At 39.4% G+C, this 21,077-nt stretch overlaps 1 protein-coding gene across 2 annotated transcripts in view; it reads left to right on the forward strand.

Annotated features, from left to right (window-relative positions):
* The window catches only part of GNA12 (G protein subunit alpha 12), a 43,249-nt gene extending 23,824 nt beyond the window's left edge, over positions 1 to 19,425 (forward strand). For both annotated transcript variants that reach the window (XM_050713842.1, XM_035548762.2), the window contains 2 exons: positions 11,303 to 11,353; positions 12,299 to 19,425. In XM_050713842.1, the coding sequence (XP_050569799.1) occupies positions 11,303 to 11,353; positions 12,299 to 12,868 (621 nt within the window). In that variant the 3' untranslated portion in view covers positions 12,869 to 19,425. The remainder of the gene's footprint in view (positions 1 to 11,302; positions 11,354 to 12,298) is intronic.
* Positions 19,426 to 21,077: the final 1,652 nt, after the last annotated feature.

Below are 21,077 nucleotides of genomic sequence, written 5' to 3' on the forward strand. Positions count from 1 at the left end.
ATGGACCAAGTAGCTGGTGTCGCATGTGAGCACAAGTCACCTTAATGTCAGGCCTGCCAGGGAACGAGGGCAAGGTCTTTCTCTGCTGGCACTTCCTCCAGGCAATTGCTCCTTTCCTTCGTAAAACCTTCCTGATGCCAAAATAGGATGTTAGTTCCACAAGGATGCTGTTTATTTTTTTCAAATGTTTGTGCTCCAGGTTATCAGTGTATCACAAGTGTTTGTGTAACGTTCAAAGACAAGGCTCAGTTTCACATGTATTGAACATAGAGAAGGAGGTAAGCAGAGGGAAGGAGGAGACATAGTATCTGAGTTGTAATTTTTTTTTGTCTGTGAAATTATAGTTGTGCAGCAGTGGAGGGTTTTCATACCTTAAGTGACTTAAGGATGCATCTGAATGTGATAATGCTCCAGAAAATCTCTTGGGGTTCCATAGTGCCACAAACTGACCGGCTGCCAATTGAACACCTATGGAAGGAGCAGAGCTGTAGCCTCCTCAAAGGAGGAAGAGTAAGTTTTAGTTCAATACTCTTCCCCTTTTCTGAACCTGCACTATCTGGGAAAGCTTTCTATTACAAAGGCAGAAGGCAGCCTCATTTCTTCTCACTAGTTTGCAGCCCTACTTAAAGCAGCTCTGTGGAGTAAACATAATTTGCTCTATTATTGACTTAGTATTTGAGGGAGGGGAAGAAAACTTCTTGGAAACATCATGCAAGATTTTCTGCTTGAGAAAGTGGAAAACATGTTGCTCTGAGAAGTAATTTATTGACACCTTTCAAATGTCTCCTCTGTATACAACACAGATTCCTGCAGTTCAGACTGTGGCAGACTTGTGCTTCACTTGGCTTTACTCCTGAACAAACTGTTGGTGTTTGTCCTTAGAAGGTCTGCTCTTCACCCCACCCCCAAAGCCTCTTAATTTGACTTGCTTTCCATGATACTCACTTAATTCTAGTTGGGAAAATTCAGTAAAATATCTGGCTGAAACAAATGGTGGTTTATTGATGAAACTCTTTCACATTTAATTCTGTCTCTGATTTGTGTGAATTTAAGACTTTGATCCATCTATTTTCAGTTTGGTCAGAGTACAGTATTGAATTAATAATGATGTTATGTGTGGATTTATTGGGCAGGAGGCGAGAGAATAACTTACTGTGTCCTCTTTTTCTGTCATCATCCTCCTGGTCCAGCACATACGTTCTAGGTTGCAAGGAGTTCAGGTGGCTATGCACATGGCTGGGCAGATTCCCCGTCTGCGCTTCAGTAGGATGTGACCAGGGCTTTAGTCCGGATTTTTTTTTCAATAGTCTAGTCTGCTCAGCAGCTTGTAGAAGTTTATCAAACCTTTTTCAGTTCCCGCTGTGGTTTCGTTAATTTGCACATGTAAATCAGGCCTTAAGAGTGGAAGGTAAGTTGCTTATTCCAAGTCACTTATTTCAATTATTAGTAATTTACTTTAGATTTGTTTTAATATGCTTATAGTACTTGATTTTTATAAGGCAAATGAATTTATACACTTCAGGGTGAATAAGAATAGAGCTTTCCATCTGATACAGGTCTTCAATATTACTTTCCATGGAGGAAAAAAGCCCTCAAGTGGTTTCTAAAAGCCTGAACTTCATGATAGTAGCTTTTAATGATTAAGGGCTGCGTCAAAGAGCTAAGATGTAAGTGCACATGAAAATTGGATGGATTTGTCAACAATACAGCTATTGTTCATGCGGTTACCAATCCCACATCATCTCGTGAGTGTTCGCTCAAGGATGTTTGATCCTTTAGTGAGTCAGTACCTGAGTACCTGTAGATTTCAGCTCAGGTAAGTTCATTCCAATTTTGGCTTAATAAGTGAAATTAATAGTGTGAGTTTGTGCAGTTGGATGAAGTCGAAAATGCAGGAAAAGCAATCCTTAATATTTTGAAAGAGAACAAGTTCTGAAATTAAGTAATAAATTTAAGCTACTTGAAATCCTCTTACTAAAATATCAGTGGTGCTGAGGTTTAACTGCATATTTAGAAAAACATCTCCTTCTCCCACCGTGACAACCTTCATTTAGGAGGAATATATTTGTAAGAATGGATATATCATGACTGGATGTAAGTAAATACTGTAGTGAGGTAACGACTGTAAATCAGATCACAGAGAAAACTTGAGATTGTGAATAGAAACTGAAGTCTGTTTCAGATCATCAGAGGCAGAGAAGTTCACGATCCCTCATTTTCAGGGATCATGCACTGTTGTGACTGGCACTGGAGCAGGAGAGATGGGGTTATAGGGAAGGCAGTCACTTGCTGAATTCCCATCTCACTATTAAGTGGGTGAACTGAGATGCTGAGTGGCTTCTCAGTACTGAGAGAAATTCCACTGATTTGTGTAGTCACTAGCAAAGCAAGCAAGCAAAAAAGGTGAATTTTGTAGCTAAATGTTAGTCAGTCTCTTAGAATTAACAAAAATCAAGCTGTTACTGAAAAAAGTGAGGTTATTTGTTTCCAGGGTAAATGAAAATTTTTCTGAAAATACAGAAACAGAAAGTGGTTAGAGAGGAATCCCCCAAAGACTTGTAAGTCCTGTGTTCTGTGTAGTTGAGCCTGCTGAGAGCTGAGGTAGTGGACGTGGTGTAAAACTTGAAAATCATGTAAGCACAGTGGAGTGTGTTTTTGCTGCAGTTTACTGTCTGCACAGTTGCTTTTAAGGGAAACTGTTAAATAGCACACTGAAGTGTAACTAAGACTTAACTTACATTTTACGTTTTTGGTGAAAATCAGACTGAAGTAACTTTCAAATAATGAGCAGCTTTCTCAGTCTTGCAAGATCATCGTTTGAATCTGCACTGTATCTAAAAATGTCCTAGTTGCATACATAAAAAATGAGAAAACATTTTTAAAGCTTTTTTTTAAATAAATGTGTGGGGTAAATGACTCTTTCCAATCCTTGTAATTACCTTGACAACAAATTATAGAAAAATTCAGTAAAACATGTCTGAGGTGATGTTTTTACGGGAAGTGGAGCATTAGGGCACCTTGCAACAAATGCTTTGGTGTAGAAATGTTGTAGGAAGCATCGGTCTGTGCGATACTCAAGGTTATGCCTATTGTAAATGCATTCAAGTTGCTTAGCTTTCCAGCTGGCTGCCTGCCATGGAAAAGTCCAAGCTCAACATTCTCTCATGGCTGGTGTTAGCTGTTTTTTTCAGCCTACAAGATCTGAGATATTTATTTCCCATCCCTTTATCTGATAAGGTTTGAAAGGGAAACTCACTGGTAAACTTGTGATTTAGTCTTGATCAGATACTCAGCACTGCTGACCAGATTAATTAGTAAGTTAAGGCTTTTCTGTCAGCGTTTTTTCTAGTTCTGCAGATGTCTTCCGTAAACAAAGCAGGTTCAAGTCTGCATACTGAGCTGCTGAAAACAAAGCATGGGACTAAGGTCACTTAATGGGATTGTGCGTCGCTCCTGATGGTTTGTAGAAACATCCAGTTCCCTTTATATTATGCATTTGTTGGAAATACACATTTTTGCATGGCAGCTGCCCACTGAGAATAAATGGGATAATTTGCCAGTGATTGACCAGGAATTTGGATCTATCTGTCCAGCTACAGCTCAGGATTTTCTTTTAGCTGCTTTCAGTTGCCTTCCCTTATGCATTTCAGTCAACTGTGCTTGGAATGAAAAGTTGAGTTGGCATGCATTAGTTCAACTTCACGGAGAACCTCCGGTGTTGGAGATGAAAGGGTTCTTGCAGCAACTCTAGACAATGTAGTCGCTTGGACAGTTGGCAGGGAAACAGGAAGGAATCCTTTCATGGGATGCTGGGGACTAGGTCTGTCATCTGCTTGTGCCAGGGTGAGTGTGTGAGCTGGGCACACAGCTGATGTTGGATACAGCAGTCAGGCTTTTATTGGTGTTTAAATATAACTATGTTTATTCCACATGAATTAGGTATATGTCTCCTTATATCTGTTCCCTGAATCTTGCTAGCTGCTAGTCAGTGAAGGCTACAAAGTGCTAAATCACTAATGTGCAAGTCTGGATAAGGATTTCTCTAGAATTTAAAAAAAAATAATAAAAGAAAAAAGCAATAACTTAACTCTGTTATTTTGCACCTGTGCGCCTTAGTTTGTGTCTTAGTTTTGTGGGTGGCCAGTACTATTTCTTTGCTGTCCACACCTGCTTTTCTTCCTGTCAATGCAAGTCTGTGAAGCAGGGATAGCGGTGAAGAGGAGGTGGTAGTAGAAATAAAATCAGAATGACAGGGATTTGTGCTAATGTCTCCTGAAGCTTAGAGTGTGGGATGAGCCTGTCTTAGTCTGAGAGAAAATTCCTTTCGTCCTTGAGGCACTTTTACTAGTGCGCATATTTGAGACAAATGGACAGAATTGTTAACATACTATCAAGAGTAATTTATCTCCTCTACATCCTGCTGCGGCAGAAACACCTAGAGTTTCAGGGGAAAAAAAATGGTTTTTTTTTCCTTGCATTTCCAGAAACAGGTGCTGTACTCAATTGCTGCTAAAAGCAAACGAATGTAGGAGTTGAGGAGTTCTTGTGGTGAAGGGTGCTTCTAAAACTTCCCTCACAGGGGCCCACAGTTCTTATCGATGATGTGGGAGCTTAGATTAACCTGGATTTTTGGGGAGGAATGAAATAAGTATTTGATCATGATTTTTTTTCATGGGCTGTGAAGCATACAGCTTGGCCGGCGTGTCATATCTCAGAGCAGGATGAGTTTATAGAAAGCCATCCTGACTTGGACAGGCGAGCAGATTTTTGCATTGCCTGTTTGTACTGAGCTGACAAATAAAGAATTTAAAAAATATTTTTAGACTTCTAATATCTGATACTCGCACTGTATGACTGCAGCAGAAAGAAGAGGTAGCTTTTTCTAAAAGCTTGGAACCAAACGGTGCTTTTTTGTAGCTGGTATGTTTGTAGGGTACAGATAGCAGCAACTTGGATAAGCTCTGGAGTCGCTGGATGGGAGCCAGTAGCTCAGGCTGTTGTTAAGGAGGAAGTTAAGCAATGTTAGAGAAACTTGATATTGCTGTTATGTACGGCTTAAATAGCGAGAAGTGGTTAGTCTCTGCCTTGGAATTGGGGATTGATTGAAATATTGCTGTTTGCCTTGCGTCAGTGAGGGTCAGTGCCCATAAAGGATGTAGATAGTATCTATAAAAGGGAATTACGGTAAGAACGGGCATAAACATTTCAGCATTGCAGGGCAATTTTAGGTTACTCCAACATCCTTCTGAGTGAGTTCTGAACAAGCACAGGCATGCTTGTCTCCTTGGAAAATAACGCTTTAGAGTTCATCAACTGTTGTTGTAGAGAAGGGAACAGTTTAGGCTGTGGTCAATCCATGCCCTGTTACTAGTGAGGCTGAACAGAAGGACAGGTTCAGAAGTAACCTGCTGAAAGAGCATGCAGGGCATTTGTTAATGAGCAGGGTTATTTGTTTGTAGTTGACCCTCCTGAGAGTTTTCAAAGGGTTTATAAAGGGTTTGTCTCTTTCCCTTGGACCAAACCAGGCTGTGTAAACTGGAGTTTTGTCTGCATGTTCACTTGCAAAGGTTGTATGGATTATGGTGACAGGATGTTAACCTGCTTGTTATGTCCAGCAGGTGTCTCTAAGGAAAGCACTTCCAGCATCTCTTTTTGCTGGTGGGGTTTTGGGTTTTAATCTCGGTACCGGAGAAGTGGCTGATCTAACAGTCTCTGACATTCTCAAATGCTAGTCTCATGGTTCTTTTATTCTACTTCTGTGCTAGCAACCTTGCTGTTCCCTTGGGCATCTGCTTTGGATATATTGCTTTTACAGAACAGGCCCCTTACAATCAACAGGTGATTGAAACCCCAAGAAGTGTGGAAAAATGAGGTTACAGCATCTGTCTGCGAAACAAAGATATTACCCGCAAATTAGCATTGCGTTTTCTGGTAGTATGTGTCTTTGCCAGTACTTTATATAAAGGCCAAATTTGGATGAAATAATGTACCAGTGCTTCAAGACCATCCTATTCACAGCATCACAGAATATCCAGAGTTGGACGAGACCCACAAAGATCATCGACTCCAACTCCTGACTCCACACAAGGCAACCTAAGAGTTAAACCATATAGGCATGTCTTTGAGATCTCCAGGGTTAAAGGCTGGGAGATTTCCAGACTTGCTTCTGGGCTCTCCTGGATTTCCTCTGTGCTGCTGGAACATCTTACACTGTCTAAATGGAGCGCGTGATGCAAACAGCACCGTGCTTTTAGGCAGATCTCCATTGCTTCCACCGCACAGGTTCAGATGCAGCTTGCGGTAGTTACTTACAGGATCAGTTTCTCTGTGTCTGTGTATTTGTGGGAGTCCTGTTAGATCTGTATTACGTGTTCCTTGAAGTATAACATTTCCTTCCTGTGTGGTTTAATTCATCATCTGAAACAAGCAAAGACTGACAGGTCTACCTTAAATTGTCTGCTCTAAATTTAGCAGCTAGAGACAGAATGATCAGGAAGGGCTAAATTAATATTATGTCAAAAAGGCCTTGGGACAAGGAAAGGAAAAAAGCCAATTTGGAACAGAAGGTCTGCTTTCAAGTCTTTTAGGATTTAAAGGAACTGCTTTTCAGAAGGAGAAGTTTGAGACGAGCCTATATTTTAGGGAACTGGACAATGGGATGTTTCATTATTAATGATCTAACCAATGTTACTTTGAATAACTGGCTGAGGGTTAGCGACAAGTTGATAAATTCTGGCCTTGCAGAACATTTTTTCTTATTTCTGAGCTTCTGTGTGTATTTTAAAGTGATCTGCGTATAATCTGTTGTGCATTTATTTTCATGAAATGCAAACTATTTGGGAACTCTGCCCAAGTGTTTTCTACTTGTTTGATGTAACAGGGCTCATGAGCAGCAAAGGAAGTGATGCCAGTTTTGTTCTAGTATTTCTTTGGGGAGATTTCCTGTGTGTTATGAATCTAGCCTGAAGGGACAGAGGAGTTGAATTCAATTAGTTATTTTCTATGGTAATTATTTGGAGTTAAGACGATATTCATATAATGCAAAATACATAGAAGTAAATGCAATAGATATTTCTTAATATTGCGACTTTTGTCCCTTGAGATTTTTACTTGCCATGTTCATAGTAATCTAGAATATAAAAAGAGCTTTAGAGTGCTATTTCAGGAAGCAAAAATGTTTTCATTTTTACCTTTCCTCCCTTTCTCTTCCACCAGTCACTTTTTAAGCAAATTGTACTATTTTTGTAACTTTACCAAACTTGATACTGCAGATAAAGCAGTTTAAAAAAAAATAGAAAAAAAATGAAGTCCGATGGTGATGCTACATTGTGGAGCTTGTGGGCTCGTTATAGGCCTTGTGTTTGTGTTTCTCGATTCCCCCAGTTCCCAGATGTGCAGTGACTCATCCTGCTGAACAATGGGAACGGAGCCTTATTCCTTCACTTGGTCCCAGTTGGCAGAACAGTTACTCAGAGGATATGTGTTGCAGAGGGAGAAGAGATTAGCAGTGGGAGAATGAATCATCCGAACATTTGTGGTAACTCTTGTGTGGTGACCAAGAAGTTAAGAAAGGCTTACGGTCTACGCTCTTGTGTACTAAAAAGGAGTATCTGAATTATGTACGTTTCATAACGCAGAGCATGTTCGTCCCAGACAGTACTGAGCGAAGACGGAAGACGGCATTTTGACATCTTGATTAATTATCAAGGGGGGAAAAAAAAGCTAGCAGATGACCATCATTTATTTTGCTGTTGGTACACATCTCAGGATTTGTTGATAGAACTTTTGAAATGTGAAATGCTCTGATAGATCATAAGGTTAAAAAATAACAAAATCCCAGCACTGACATGCTTCACTGACACACATAATGCCACGTCAGCTGAAATGAAATAGTGCCTTTCAGATTTCAAAAATATTATGTATGAATATTCTTAAATTATTTCTTTCAAAGGTAGTAGTACTCCAACAGTGGAATACAAGATTTGAGTCTTCCTTGAAAAGCCAGAGGCTAGAAAAACTTTAAACTTGTATGAAGGTGGTTGATCTTCAGGAAGTTTCTTGAGCTGCTACAGTTTTTCTTGACAAGCCAGCCTGTTAGAGGCCTGTTAGAGCTGTCCTGGACTTAATTTGTGTGATTTTTGTAAAAGATAGATCATGGGGTGTGTTTCCTTAGGTATTTAAATACAGTATAAATAGTATAAAGGTTATATTGCTTGATTTCTGTTTTGCTGCCTGCAAGCATAGTTCAAAATAGATTACAGTGCCTGGAAAACTATTCAGCTTCTTCAGTTGAACCATTAAAATAGGTTAAAATAGTCAATCTATATAAAGATGTCTTTAATGTCAGAGTTAATTGCAAATATTAGCTGCTATATTTGTTGCTGCTTCTAAGGCAAGTTGTGCTGGTGAAGCAGAAATAACTGGCTGCGATGTGGAAAAGGAGGTGCTGAGCCAGCTCTTGAGTGCAGTTGACTGGTTGGGTGACTTTGGAGAATCTCTAAGAACTTGTGCTGAAAAAGCCAGAACAGGTTGCTGTTCTTCAGTGGCCACAAGAGAAAAATAGTTCAACGTGCGAGGGGCAGATGGTATTTTTTGGTTTCTGTATTAATTTGTACTGAATACAAAACCTGCCCTCATGACCTATTCTTAAACTATTTGTGTACTTGATAAATATACACACACTTAACAAATGTATGTATATAATACCCAAAGCATGTCAGCATACTCTGCATAATATTGATGGTACTCAGAGTTGCATTTAAGTACAGCTCGATAGGAAGCTAAATAACTTTAACTTTTAGATCCAATTAACGTTGCTTTCTATTTCCTCTGGATGATGAAAAAAATGAAAAGCTAAATGATTGTTCAGTTAATACAATTGTTACAATGAAAAATATTAATACAAAACAGTCATAAAACATGGAGTATCTCTGTTTCCCTCATTTGAGTAATCTGTATTATTGCTCAAATAAGTTGGTGCTGTCTGCAGTTGTTCTGCTCTGCCAGGCTGATGAACTGAAGTGTCCCCCCATACCCCAGCTCCTCAGAAGCAACCAGCTTTTCTGTGAATCGGATAAAATGTTTAAAAAAAAAAAAAAAAGTTACCCAAGAAGTCTTTGGAGCTGGAACTGACCCCATGCTGCTGTGTTCCTGTGTTAGGGCTTTAATCGAGGAATCATCTTGAGAGTAGGGGGTTCTCAGTGTTTGTGTTTTGTTCAGCTTTTTTCTTCTTTTCAGGTTTGTGTGCTTTAATGTTCTGAGCTATTCTTAACTCTGAACCCTCTGGAGCTTTTGGGGATTTTGTTGTTTTGACTGGAAACAGATATTTTGACTTAAGTACTGAGAATCTTTGAATTCTGTGCTGGAAGACAATATTCAGACTTCTTCAGAGCTGTCAGTCCCATCATATGTTGAGCACACCTGTTCAACAATCTGACTCGGTTACCCAGCTATCCAAGTATTTTGCAATTACTGCTTAAAATTTCTCAGAATTAATTATTTGGCATAATTACAACATTACGAAGAGCTTCATAGAAAAATAGCGAAGTCTAGTTTCCTTAAATCACTGAATAAAAAATGTGTATTTTTCAATAACTAGATTTTCTCTCTTATAAATGTGCAAAACGTTAAATTGATCTGTGTGTGAGGCAGGAAGTAGGGGAGGCACAAGCCATAAATCAGGTAAATTTGCTTGTGTGTCGCAGCAGTTTACGTGCATACAGCTGTTTCCTGTTCTCAGCGTGGGAGGGTGTATGAGCAAGGCAAGGACTCTTAAAGTGACTGGATAGAAAAAAGGAACTAGTCGCATCAGAGACAGCCTGCTTGCCATCGTGTTGCACATCTACAAGCATTGTGCAGGACAAAACACAATAGATAGAGAAGGATTTTTTTTTTTTTAGCTTCAGTGACCTTTTCCGTTTGGGCTCTCCCATCTCTTAAATATGACTAATGCTGTACAGGAAGACCTTTTTCGTATTCATGCAGTCTGTGATATCTCTTCTGATCCCAAAGAGTGCCAAAAAATACAGGAAATTACTTTCACCTTATGAAAATTCATGATTGTAAGGAAGCTCTTAGAGCAATTGTTCTTTACAAACTTGCCCCCGCCCCTGGAAGAAGTCCTTTTTTAATGCCTTAATACTGTATATCTTTTGTGATACATATAGCTTTTTGCAAATATGTATGTTTTCCCTCCTTTATGAGAAGACGCTTCCAGTTTTAAATGTTAGGAAATAAGTTGCAGCTCCTTTTTGTCTTTGCCTGATGCTGAAAGTATGTCCTTGTGCAGTACACTGAATCCTCTGATCTCCAGTCTGATTCTTCAAAATAAACTGTTGTGTTGGCATCTGTTTGAAGTCGTACTGGAGGGGAATAATTTTGTTCCTCTGTCTCAGGCCTATGGTATGGAGGAGAATGTTCAGTTTAAGGATTTATATTGCTGTTGGAATCTGTGAGATGATATTTTGAGAATGTTCTCGTTCTAAATTAGTAACATGGTGAAGGCACCTACTGTCAGTTGTCAGTGCAAAGTAGCACTTGATTTGAGTGTAATAAACAGGCAAGCTTTTTAAAAAGATAAGTTCACATAAAAATACATTTTCTTTATAAACATTGCTTATTCTTTTCAATATAACTGCTAAGGGGTCTTGTACAAGATCAGCAAATCTCTTATTAAAACCCTTGAGCCTAGAAGGGAAGCTGTCTGTAGAAGAGAATGTCCTTCATGATTGTGAATTATCACGAATTGTAGGTGGCTTGAATCTTTCACTTTTACTAAAGATATGCCAACCAGTCTAGGATATGCTTTTGTTCACTGTTACGAATTTCAAGCAAAATACATTGGTTTCTAATGAAGGGGTTTATTTTTACTTCCACCCAGTGTCATTTAACTGCCTTGATTGTACAAGAGAAAAAACCTCCTTTAATCCAAAGCAAAGAACTGCCTTTAATAACACTTTCTTTTCATTGTAAAGACTTACTAGGTAACTTTGAACACTTTTTCAAAATTCTACACAACTTTGTTTTTTCTACTAGTAACAGAACCGTTTAGAATAAATACTAGCTCACCTACACGTCAGTAGCAAATTATAGCAGCTCTGCTTCATTATCAGCAGTTTACGTGAGTTAAGCAATGGGGTACTTCTGTTGTTGCAACTCCTTAAGCATATCAGGATGTAGTCCAAACTTCCATTTGTGATATAGCTATGTTAGACCTCGATGTTGGAAAGTGGAAGTGCAATAGTTCCATTGGATTTTCTATCCTAGAAGTACACTAAGTTTCCATCTCTTTCTTTTTCTCTAGGGAGAATCAGTGAAATACTTCCTGGATAACCTGGATCGGATCGGTCAGCTGGTAAGACATAACTTCTCTTTCTGTACCAAAAGTGCTCAAGGATGAAAGCGTTGATATGTTATAATTAATGCCATAATAATAATAAAGCATTAAATAACTTTATCAAAGTCCTTTAGGAATAGTGACTTCTAGCTTTATGAAACTGAAGCTTAGTATTTAATCGATATTTTTTGACAGATTAATATTATTTATGGAAGCTGCATTTATGCACATTTTTTTTGTCAATCCTGTGTAGCCTCTGGATCTCATTGTCTTTCATGATTATCTGATTGCTGGTACTACTAAAGGTAGCAGAATGAAACCCTACCAAATAAAAATTTACTACTGTACGATTCAAAATGAGTAATGAAAATGTCAGATTTGGAGAACAAAGAAAAGAGGTGATTTTTCCAAAATAGTAACTGTGATAAGTGTGTGAAGAACAAATTGCTCTACAGTGGTGGGCTGTGCCACATCCTGCAATAGAATGTGTTGCTTTACTCACTGGTCAGGGACTGTGAACGTGGGAGAATTATTTCCATTAAAACTTGCAAGATACCCTTTGTGAGAGCAAAGAACTGAAAAATTCAGTTTCAAAAAACAAAATCCTTGCAGTGGCGTTTTGGAGATCAGCTTTACAGAACAGTACCTAACTAATGATAACACTGTGGCTAAGAATTTCATAATGGTGAAATAGTCTTCAGCTTGAAAATGTGATGCTGCGAGTACAAGAACAAGAGTGTTGGTCCTAAATTGTTGTTCTCGTACATCTCAGGATCTTCTGTTAGTTGTTTAACCATGTGTTGAGGTAAATGGTCGGCAGTCCATTATTTTAAGTTGAATATTCATTCTTCACTTGATAATTAAAAAATAAAGGGCTCTTGATTTTTTTTCTCCCATTCTATATTTTGACATTAACCGGCATTTTTGAAGGATTTTTTGACACTCTTCTCCTTTCTTTTACAGAATTATTTCCCCAGCAAACAAGATATTTTGCTGGCTAGAAAAGCCACCAAGGGGATAGTAGAGCATGATTTCATCATTAAAAAAATACCTTTCAAGATGGTGGATGTAGGTGGACAGAGATCTCAGCGTCAGAAGTGGTTCCAGTGCTTTGATGGAATAACTTCAATTTTGTTTATGGTCTCCTCCAGTGAATATGATCAGGTTCTCATGGAAGACAGGCGCACAAATAGACTTGTGGAGTCCATGAATATCTTTGAGACAATAGTCAATAACAAGCTTTTCTTTAACGTTTCTATTATCCTATTCCTCAACAAGATGGATCTTCTTGTAGAGAAGGTAAAGACTGTCAGCATTAAGAAGTATTTCTCGGACTTCAAAGGGGACCCTCACAGGCTAGAAGATGTTCAACGTTATCTGGTGCAGTGCTTTGACAGAAAGAGGAGAAACCGTAGTAAGCCGCTCTTCCATCACTTCACCACTGCCATAGACACTGAAAACATCCGCTTTGTGTTTCATGCTGTGAAGGACACGATCCTTCAAGAGAATCTGAAGGATATTATGTTGCAGTGAAGGAGAGCAGTCCATGTCTTGTTAAAATTTGCTGGAGGGTTAGATCAAAGTTTTTATCCTTTCTTTATGGCCCTTGCATGTGGTGTAGGACCCATGCTACTTACTTGGCTCAGGAATGCTGTAAACTAGCCAGTCCAAACAGAGGAGCTATAGGCCGAAGGAATCAAATGTCGATGGTAGCTACTGAATCATTTGGACTAGAAACACTACTGAAACATGGCCGTTGTAGGTTCTGTACCTAGTTTGGAATGCTGAATAACACAACCACCTTCTGCCTTCCTAGAAAACAAAATCTCTGACAAACCATGTATGGAAGACACTATGTTTTAAGTGAATATGCTTATTTTTCAGAGACACCAGTCATACAAACTGCCTTTTTTGTAGTTTGGAGGTGCTGAATTGATCAAACTAACCTAAACATAATGAGATTGGTAGCTGTCTTGGAGAATGTTAATGGAAGTTGCGTTCTTAACCCTAGGAATATAACCAGATCTTGTATGCATATTCAGTTTTGCCAAGGGTCTGGAATCCACTAATTAAGGTGGATGCACAGCTCTTGTCTGAAGGTTTTGCATGAGTATCCTGAAGCAAAAGTCTGAAACTGGATAAGGAAACCCATGTTGGAGTAAATTGGATGGGAAGTTGAGGCCTCGCTGGAGAAGGGTTTATTTTGCACTATGTGTAAAGGGTATTACATCATGGGGAAACTGATTTCCTTGGTGAAGCAGCCTGTGCTAGAGCACCTGACCCTGTCTCTGAACAGTGGGTGCTTGAGTGAGATGTACTTGGTGGAAATTCAGCACTGTGCTCACACCTGCAGTTTGGCAGTACTTGTGAAGGTTCGGTATCTCACATGGCAGAGCTTTATCTATATTCGGAAGTTTGGAACTGATTAAACTCTTACGCAAAGGCTTTGGTAGTACAGCAGCTGCTTGATTAGTTTCCAACAGTTGACTGTATAGGAAGTCCAAACACCCTAGAGATCCCAGTTTTACAGCTGCACTGATGGATTTGGGCAGCAAAACCTTGCTGTAAAATTAGCCCCTAATCTGTGTCTTAATGGGATCTCTAGCCTATAGTAATGCACATGTAGTTCTGAATACAGTCAAGGTTGGAGTTGCCCCTTTTGGGCAACGGTTTGTGCGTAAAATTGCAAGAGGCTATGAATAGTGTTGATATGAACTGTTAATTTCCTAGCTCTCTCAATCTGTGTAACTAACTATCAGGTGCCTTTTTCGTGTACAGACATATCAGGTCTTTTCTATTACAGTGGGGTGCATGGACAAACTTACAACCTGCCTTTTATCTCAGCATTGTAGTGCTATTCTTTAGATAATTCTCAAACGTAGCTTACTGTTTAATTTTTTTCATGGTTTTTATCCAAGAATAAAACCTGAAGGGCTGTTTGTACCCATACAAAGGCAGCAGATTCTCTGGAGTTCTTAATCCCCACTGAGACTGCAATGGCATGTCAAAACAAGCAACGTTTTACTTCAGCTGGTGATCCCATGGGAAATGTGGTCTCAAAAACATGAAAGGACAACGGAACAGGATTTTAATTTGGATAAAATCTGGAATCTTTCTTCCCCTCTGAAGCTTGCAGATGTTGTATTAGTATTTTTGTGTAGCTTCCTAATGCAGCAGTCTTTTTTTTGTGCAAGTTTCAGAGTGGAAAAGACGTGGCTATGTCGGAGTTATATAACGCAGTCGTGAGGTAAGAAGCAGTGAAAAGTTACAGACAGGAAAATCCAATTTAAATTTAAGCAAACTTAAACAGGAATTAGCTTCCTTGTAACAAGTCTTATTTTTGCCAGGACCAAGTCTGTCTTTTAAATGTTTATTCATTTTTAGCCTTGAAGGGGAAAAATGTCACATGACTGGTAGTCAGATGGGAGAGCTCTTCAGTTTATTACATTTGAAAAGGTAAATGCTGTAACCTTGATTGGTGCAAATAAGTTTACTAATCTTATAAGGTTTATTTGTCTAAGCTAGCCCATTTGTTTGACTGAAGATGAAGATTATTCCAATGCTTTTAATTTTTCTTGGAGTTCCTGATAGTGGTTTCCACTTCACACGAGACACTGGGAAAAGAGGAGGCAGTCGTGGGCTGACCCGACTTCTAGGTTGACTTGATTTTATTTCCTAGTTTGCTGTGAACTTTATTCTTTCACTAAATTTTCTAGATGGGCTAATATGATGCTTGTCTTCTCAAATGAGTTAAGCATTCCCTTTCAACTCTAATTTTTTTTTCTCAAGAATTACCTCAGGTTTGTCTGAATCTACTGTAGTTTTACCTGGGAGGCATAGTGTGGAATTTCCTGTTCTGTTTTTCTTTCCATGGTCATCCATGGTTTTGTGTCCATAGTCACTGTATGGGTTTAAAACTCTAAACAGAGCTAATAATGCAACATATACTTTAAGTAGCTTGATCTGCACCTGGAAAAGAAACAGCATGAGTTATCTCATATGGAGCTGTCAATCTTGCTAGTGATTTTCTGTACAATGCAGCAGTTTTGCACAATAAATCAGAGTTCTAGGGAACCAGTTTGCTCACCTGTGGCCCATTATTGCCTTTCTTCTTTCTGTTGACAAAATGGGCCTAAGCATGATGCTCTAGACTGCAGATGAAAATCAGTGGTTTGGCTCTGTAGGCTCTTTTCTGTGTAACTTGGGTTTGATAGTGTTGGTTCATACCAGGAACCCAAGATCAGGAGACTCTTCGTGCAAAAGTGAAGCCCTTCTCAAACTTGCAAAGGATTTGGACTGTGAGTGAAAAGGATTGTTTTTCAGGTGGCAGGTAAACTTCTTTGCTAAATATAGACTCTAGTTCTTGCACAACTGAGGTATTTTGTTTTTGTTTTTCAAGCTAAGTTGTAGTATAATAAAGCCAGAAAATCATGTTATGGTAAATCAGTTAATTACTAAAGCAGAATGTAGGTAGCTTAAGTTGTACAAGCATCTCAGGACAGGCTTGATCAGTTGCATAGTCCTTTCACAAGAAACAAATAAAAAAAAACTTTATTTATGTGACATCCTGGAGAACTTTGCAGGTAAACACAGCTGGAGAGAACATCTTTTTGTGTTAACTTTATAGGGTTATTGTTCATTTGGCTAGTCAGGAAATAGGTCACAAGCAGGATGATAATCAGATGGAGACCTTGAACAGCTACTTTAAAAAAAAAAAAAAAAATGCTGTCCATTCTCTGATGCTACAGGTCAGTGACCAGTGACGGAGTGTTGCAAATGGGTTGTCTCTTGCAAGGACAAAGAGAGGAAGTGCTTGCAGCTTGTGCCTGCAGGAGAAACTTACGTAATTGTGCAGTTTAAGTAGAAAAACTAACTAAATGGGAGTATTTCATCAAGCAGTACTTTGTATTTATTTTTAAGCTAACGAATTGCAGTGCTGTCATTTTCTGAACAGTTCTGAGATGGCAATACCAGATGACAGTGAATTGGAATTTAACAAGGAAGAGTAGGAATAATTTCTATAAATGACATATTTAATAGGCAGTTATCACTTTAAAGCAATTAAATAGTTCCTAGTGTTGATTACAGAAATTACTGGCCACTCAGCTTCACACTACAACTCAAAGATGCTTTGAGTTTCATATGAAGAATTGAACTTATTCTGTTTGGTATGGCAGCATAGATTATTTGACGTGATAATAGTGTTTTTAAAAACTGAATATGTTGCTGCATCAAACCTAGAACTAGTCATGTTACAAGCATGAAGGAGCTCCTAAAGGCGTCCATTTTGACTTTCTGAGCTAACTAAAGCCTGAACCAAGCAGAGTGGAGAAATGTATACTAATTAAAAAAAAAAAAAAAGTAATGGTGTAGGAAGAGCTCATCTGTATGTGGCACTACAGACTAAATATTTCATTCCCCTGGGACACTTGAAATAGATTTTGATATGAAAAACTTTCTGTTTGAAATGCTACCCAGGTATTCAGTAGTCCTGGTTAGTGTAAAAAAAAAAAAAAAAAAAAGAAATTAAAAGAATAGACATGGAACCACTGAAGAAACTGGCAGCCTTCCCCAGAAGATCACTTGAGAAAACGTGCCCTTTGCCTTCTTTAGGTGGCTGTATTCTGGATAATAACTTCATGTTTTGCAGCCTTTTCTGTGAATGTACCTTTTCAGTTCAGAAGAACCTATTGTGCTGGATAGAACTCAAGGAATTCCGTACAAGCTTCCTTTGATTTTTCAAGCAGTGTGTTTGAACACATGATTTTTCTTATCAAATTTTCAGGAGTACTTTTCGGGTTGATGGACAATTTGATGTATGCCAGCTTGAGGCAAAAATGAGATACGCAATAATACCTCCCTACAGTGCAGCTTGTCCTGCAAACCAGACCTCTCATCATGAGACCTCTCTTGGGTTCCTATGGGTTCAGTAGTAGCCTCTTTTCTATAACATTTTTCTAGTATAAAACACATGGGGTAGTCAGGGATTTAATATAGCACTGCAAACGCTTTACCTCAGTACGCTCTTCATTACTTCTGTAACACAGGAAGTGGTGGGTAGGGTGTTTCAGCAGCAGCCATAAAACATCTATGCCTACTTTTGTAAACGAGCCTATAACAGTGTTCAGGAATCGTGAAAACCGGCATCGCCTGGGCCACATTTGGGCTGGATTAATACCGACTCCACGCACTTCTAGATGAGGACTGTCTAGGCTACTGAGGAAGTAATTGGCAAGACAATACAAAACGTAGTGCTTCTTAATATTACCTGTTTTGTAATTAGCTGGGGTGATCTCTGTGCTGTGAAGTGGGCACTTCTTTGTTTTGACACTAATTTATTTACATAGATGGAATTGACCAAAGCCAGGATGTTCGGAGCTGAAACTGCTGTTGTGCTGACCAGGTGATGCTCTCTCTTCAGTCATCTTGGTGCCTGGGCAATTTAGCGTGATTCTTAAAGTTTTTGTCTTCCTAACAGCGTTTGGAAAGCAGTATTGAAGTTTGTCTGTGTGTTGATATGCTTGTCGTCTTACTGGGTGGGGAGTGTGGAGGTATTAGGTTGTCAGTGCTAGCGGTTCTGTGCCTGGCTTGACAAACAGTATCGCAGCCTAGCTCTTGGCATATGCCCAAAGGTCATGTCTTCTGTCCGCCGTGAAATTAATCATGGTCAGAGAGGGGGGAAAAAAGAGCAGCACTGACTTCCAAGGTAGACATTCTGGTAAAAAGCCAAAGCATGTTGGAAGGGAGCAGGAGAGAGGAGCTATTTCCTAAACAGATCCCAAAAGCTGATGGTGCTTGAAGACTGACTGTGTTGAACAGAAATGCCATCTGCATTGACCCCAAAAGGTTTGAGTGACTCCAGAGAGCTATTGGCTGTGAATTAACAGCAGCAGGCTGGCAAGGCTGGCCCTGCTGCAGCTGCACACCCTTCCGCTGTAAATCTCTCTTCATCTGCTCATAACTGGGTGCTAAAACTCAGTTCCTGCTAAAATATGGGATACAGATCTCTGGCCAGATGGTGCGTCTTACTCCTAACAGCTACTTAACCTTTCTTCAAGATACCAGAGCACGAGAAGCATTTCAGGGGAATGGCTAGATAAGATACTGTTTCCGTTATTGGAATAAAAACTACAATTGATGGAGAGTAAACTTTTTGCATAAGTAGGACCTAAGGGAGAGATTCTTCTGAGGGAAGGAACAGATTTTTGAATGGCACTGCTGCTCTGCTTGTACCTCCGTCAGTCTTTTGTGCTGAGCTTATGTGTGGGTGGTTGGGGGCAAAAGCTGGCAGAAGACAGCAGGGAGAAGGGGGACGTGGAAGAGGAATGATCTTTTTGATAGTTCACAAGACTTGGAAAGCATGCTCGGTGATTATAGGTTTGAAAACGTGTTCAAACTCCCGCTCACACCGAAGCCATTAACAGTCTTTAGGATAATGAGCGTTTTTCTGATGTACAGGTTAAGTTATCTGGGATGTGTAATGAGCTTGAGTTGATGATCCATGTTAAGCAGTATTTCTGGAGACTTCACTTAACAAAATGGCTAGTATTTATTGCTCTTGTGATGAGTTGTCTTGTTTATGGAATCAATATGTATGAAAGCAAACTGACAAAACACCAACTTATCTCATGACACAATCATGTAGCTAGGAAGCCAATTAACGTTATCTTTTTATTCTGCAATTTACTTGCTCTGTGGTGCCTATGCATTGTAATACGCATACTATGCAATATCTTTTTTTTGTTTAAACCAGTTCACTGCATTGGGCAAGAAAGGCCTGAGTTTAGCCTTAATTTTCTAACAATCACAGGAAAGTTCTTTAGAAACAGTGACAAATTAAAGAAGGTAAAAAAAAAAAAATGCATAAATTAAAAGCACAGTTCCAGACTGCTCACGTAAGTGTCTTTCTAGCACCAAAACAGCATCCACAATAGAAGCAGCTACTTGCTGTAATAGTTTCAATTTATGAAAACTGTGTACTAGATAAAATTATATTGTGATGTGTAAAAAGTGTATTTTATAGCTTTGGTGACTTAGTTTACTGTTTTGTATATATGAATTTTATAAATCTATTAAAACTTGACTTGTTACACTGTTTTTCATGGCTTTTATCTTTCAACAGAGTCTAGAGAATGACTTGCTTTGAAAAATTTTCTGCAAAAAGCTGCTTTTTGAATAAATTACAGCACGGGCTGCATGAAACTACAGCTGTCATGCAATAAAACCTTGTTCTCTAATCTTTATGCATCTCCCACCTCTCCGGTTCTGGTCTGAATAATTCTTCCTGAATGTGTCCAGGAATTGAAGGCTGGTGAAACATTAACCTATAAAAAAAAACTTCCAACTCATTCATCTGTGACATTTCAGTAAATGTTTTAGACATTAGGACTGATGGGAAGGGGAAGGGAAGACACAGCTTGAGTTTGTGCTTATGTATTTTAAGCTCAGCAAGAGAAGACAACTAAGCTTGAGCTGGCAACACCTGCTAGACATTTCTTTTCTGCTGTGTACTATCTGATAATAGCCATAGGAACTATCCTTGCTTCTTTTTCTGGTGCCAGTCCCCTCTTGGACTTCCTTACTTGTGTGCTGTGGTATCTTTGTGCTACGGTGCAGAACCATTGACCTTTGAGGAGTTCTCAGCATCCCTGTTGTACAGGATTGCTGTCACGGCATCAGCTAAGTCTGCCAGAATTTGAGCTCCAGTTCTTAGGAATGCTGTTAACCTTTCATGCTTGTACTCTGAAAAGTCACAGCTGACAAATTTTGTGGCAAATCTTAATTGTTTCTTGTGTGAACTGTTAATGCCCAATCAATTTCATTGGCAGGTGCACAATTTAAAAGAGTCTATGGAGCAATGTTTGTCCTTTCACTAATCACTGGAAATGTTGGGTCCTCAGCTACATCAGGCTTCTGGGAATGGCTGCCTTTTTTCCCCTGGAGGAGCCGAGCACTTTCAGGTGACAATGTGTTTTGCCAGCAGTCAGCATCCCTGAAAATGAGGGCAAGTGAATGGCAGATTCGTTATGAGCTTGTAAGAGGTTCCCAGGTGTGATCTCATAGTGTGATCTCATACTTCCTAGTTTGAGAGACCCTCAGCAGCAGCATAGCTCCATGTGACCTCTTTTGTCGGCTCTGTGAAAGCAAATTGTCCCTTTTCTGGGAAGAAGTACTCCAGTGAATTACAGCCCTACAAGACAGATGAAGTTTGGGCTGGAAGGTTACATGAAGGATCATCTAATTCCACCACCCTGATGTGGTCAGGGACACCTCCCACCCACCAGACCTGGTTGCCCAAAGCCCTATCCAGCCTGGCCTTGAGCACTTCCAGGGGTGGGGCATCTACAATTTCTCTGGGCAGCCTGTGCCAGTGCCTCACCACCCTCACAGTAAAGAGTATCTTCTGAATAGCTGAACTACATCTACCCACTTTTAGCTTAAAACCACTACCTTGTCCTATCACTCGACTCCCCAGTAAATGCCCCTCTCCACCTTTCTTGTAGGCCCCCTTACGTACTTGGTGTCTGAGCATTCATTACAGTTTCTTGAAGGGGAGACTGAGGAAAGAAACTAAATTCCTGTGCTTTCCAGCTCCAATCTTGTGTCTGACTATCTTGTAGACTTGGGAAGAAGTTTTATATAATTACTAACAAAAATTAGCAAATTTCTTTCCGTCTTCCTCAAGACTGACTGGCATCCTGTGAAACTGCACGTTGTTAAGGCAAGAAGTTATTAGGAAGAC

Source organism: Cygnus atratus, chromosome 15 (assembly GCF_013377495.2).
Source record: "Cygnus atratus isolate AKBS03 ecotype Queensland, Australia chromosome 15, CAtr_DNAZoo_HiC_assembly, whole genome shotgun sequence".
Taxonomy (NCBI): domain Eukaryota; kingdom Metazoa; phylum Chordata; class Aves; order Anseriformes; family Anatidae; genus Cygnus; species Cygnus atratus.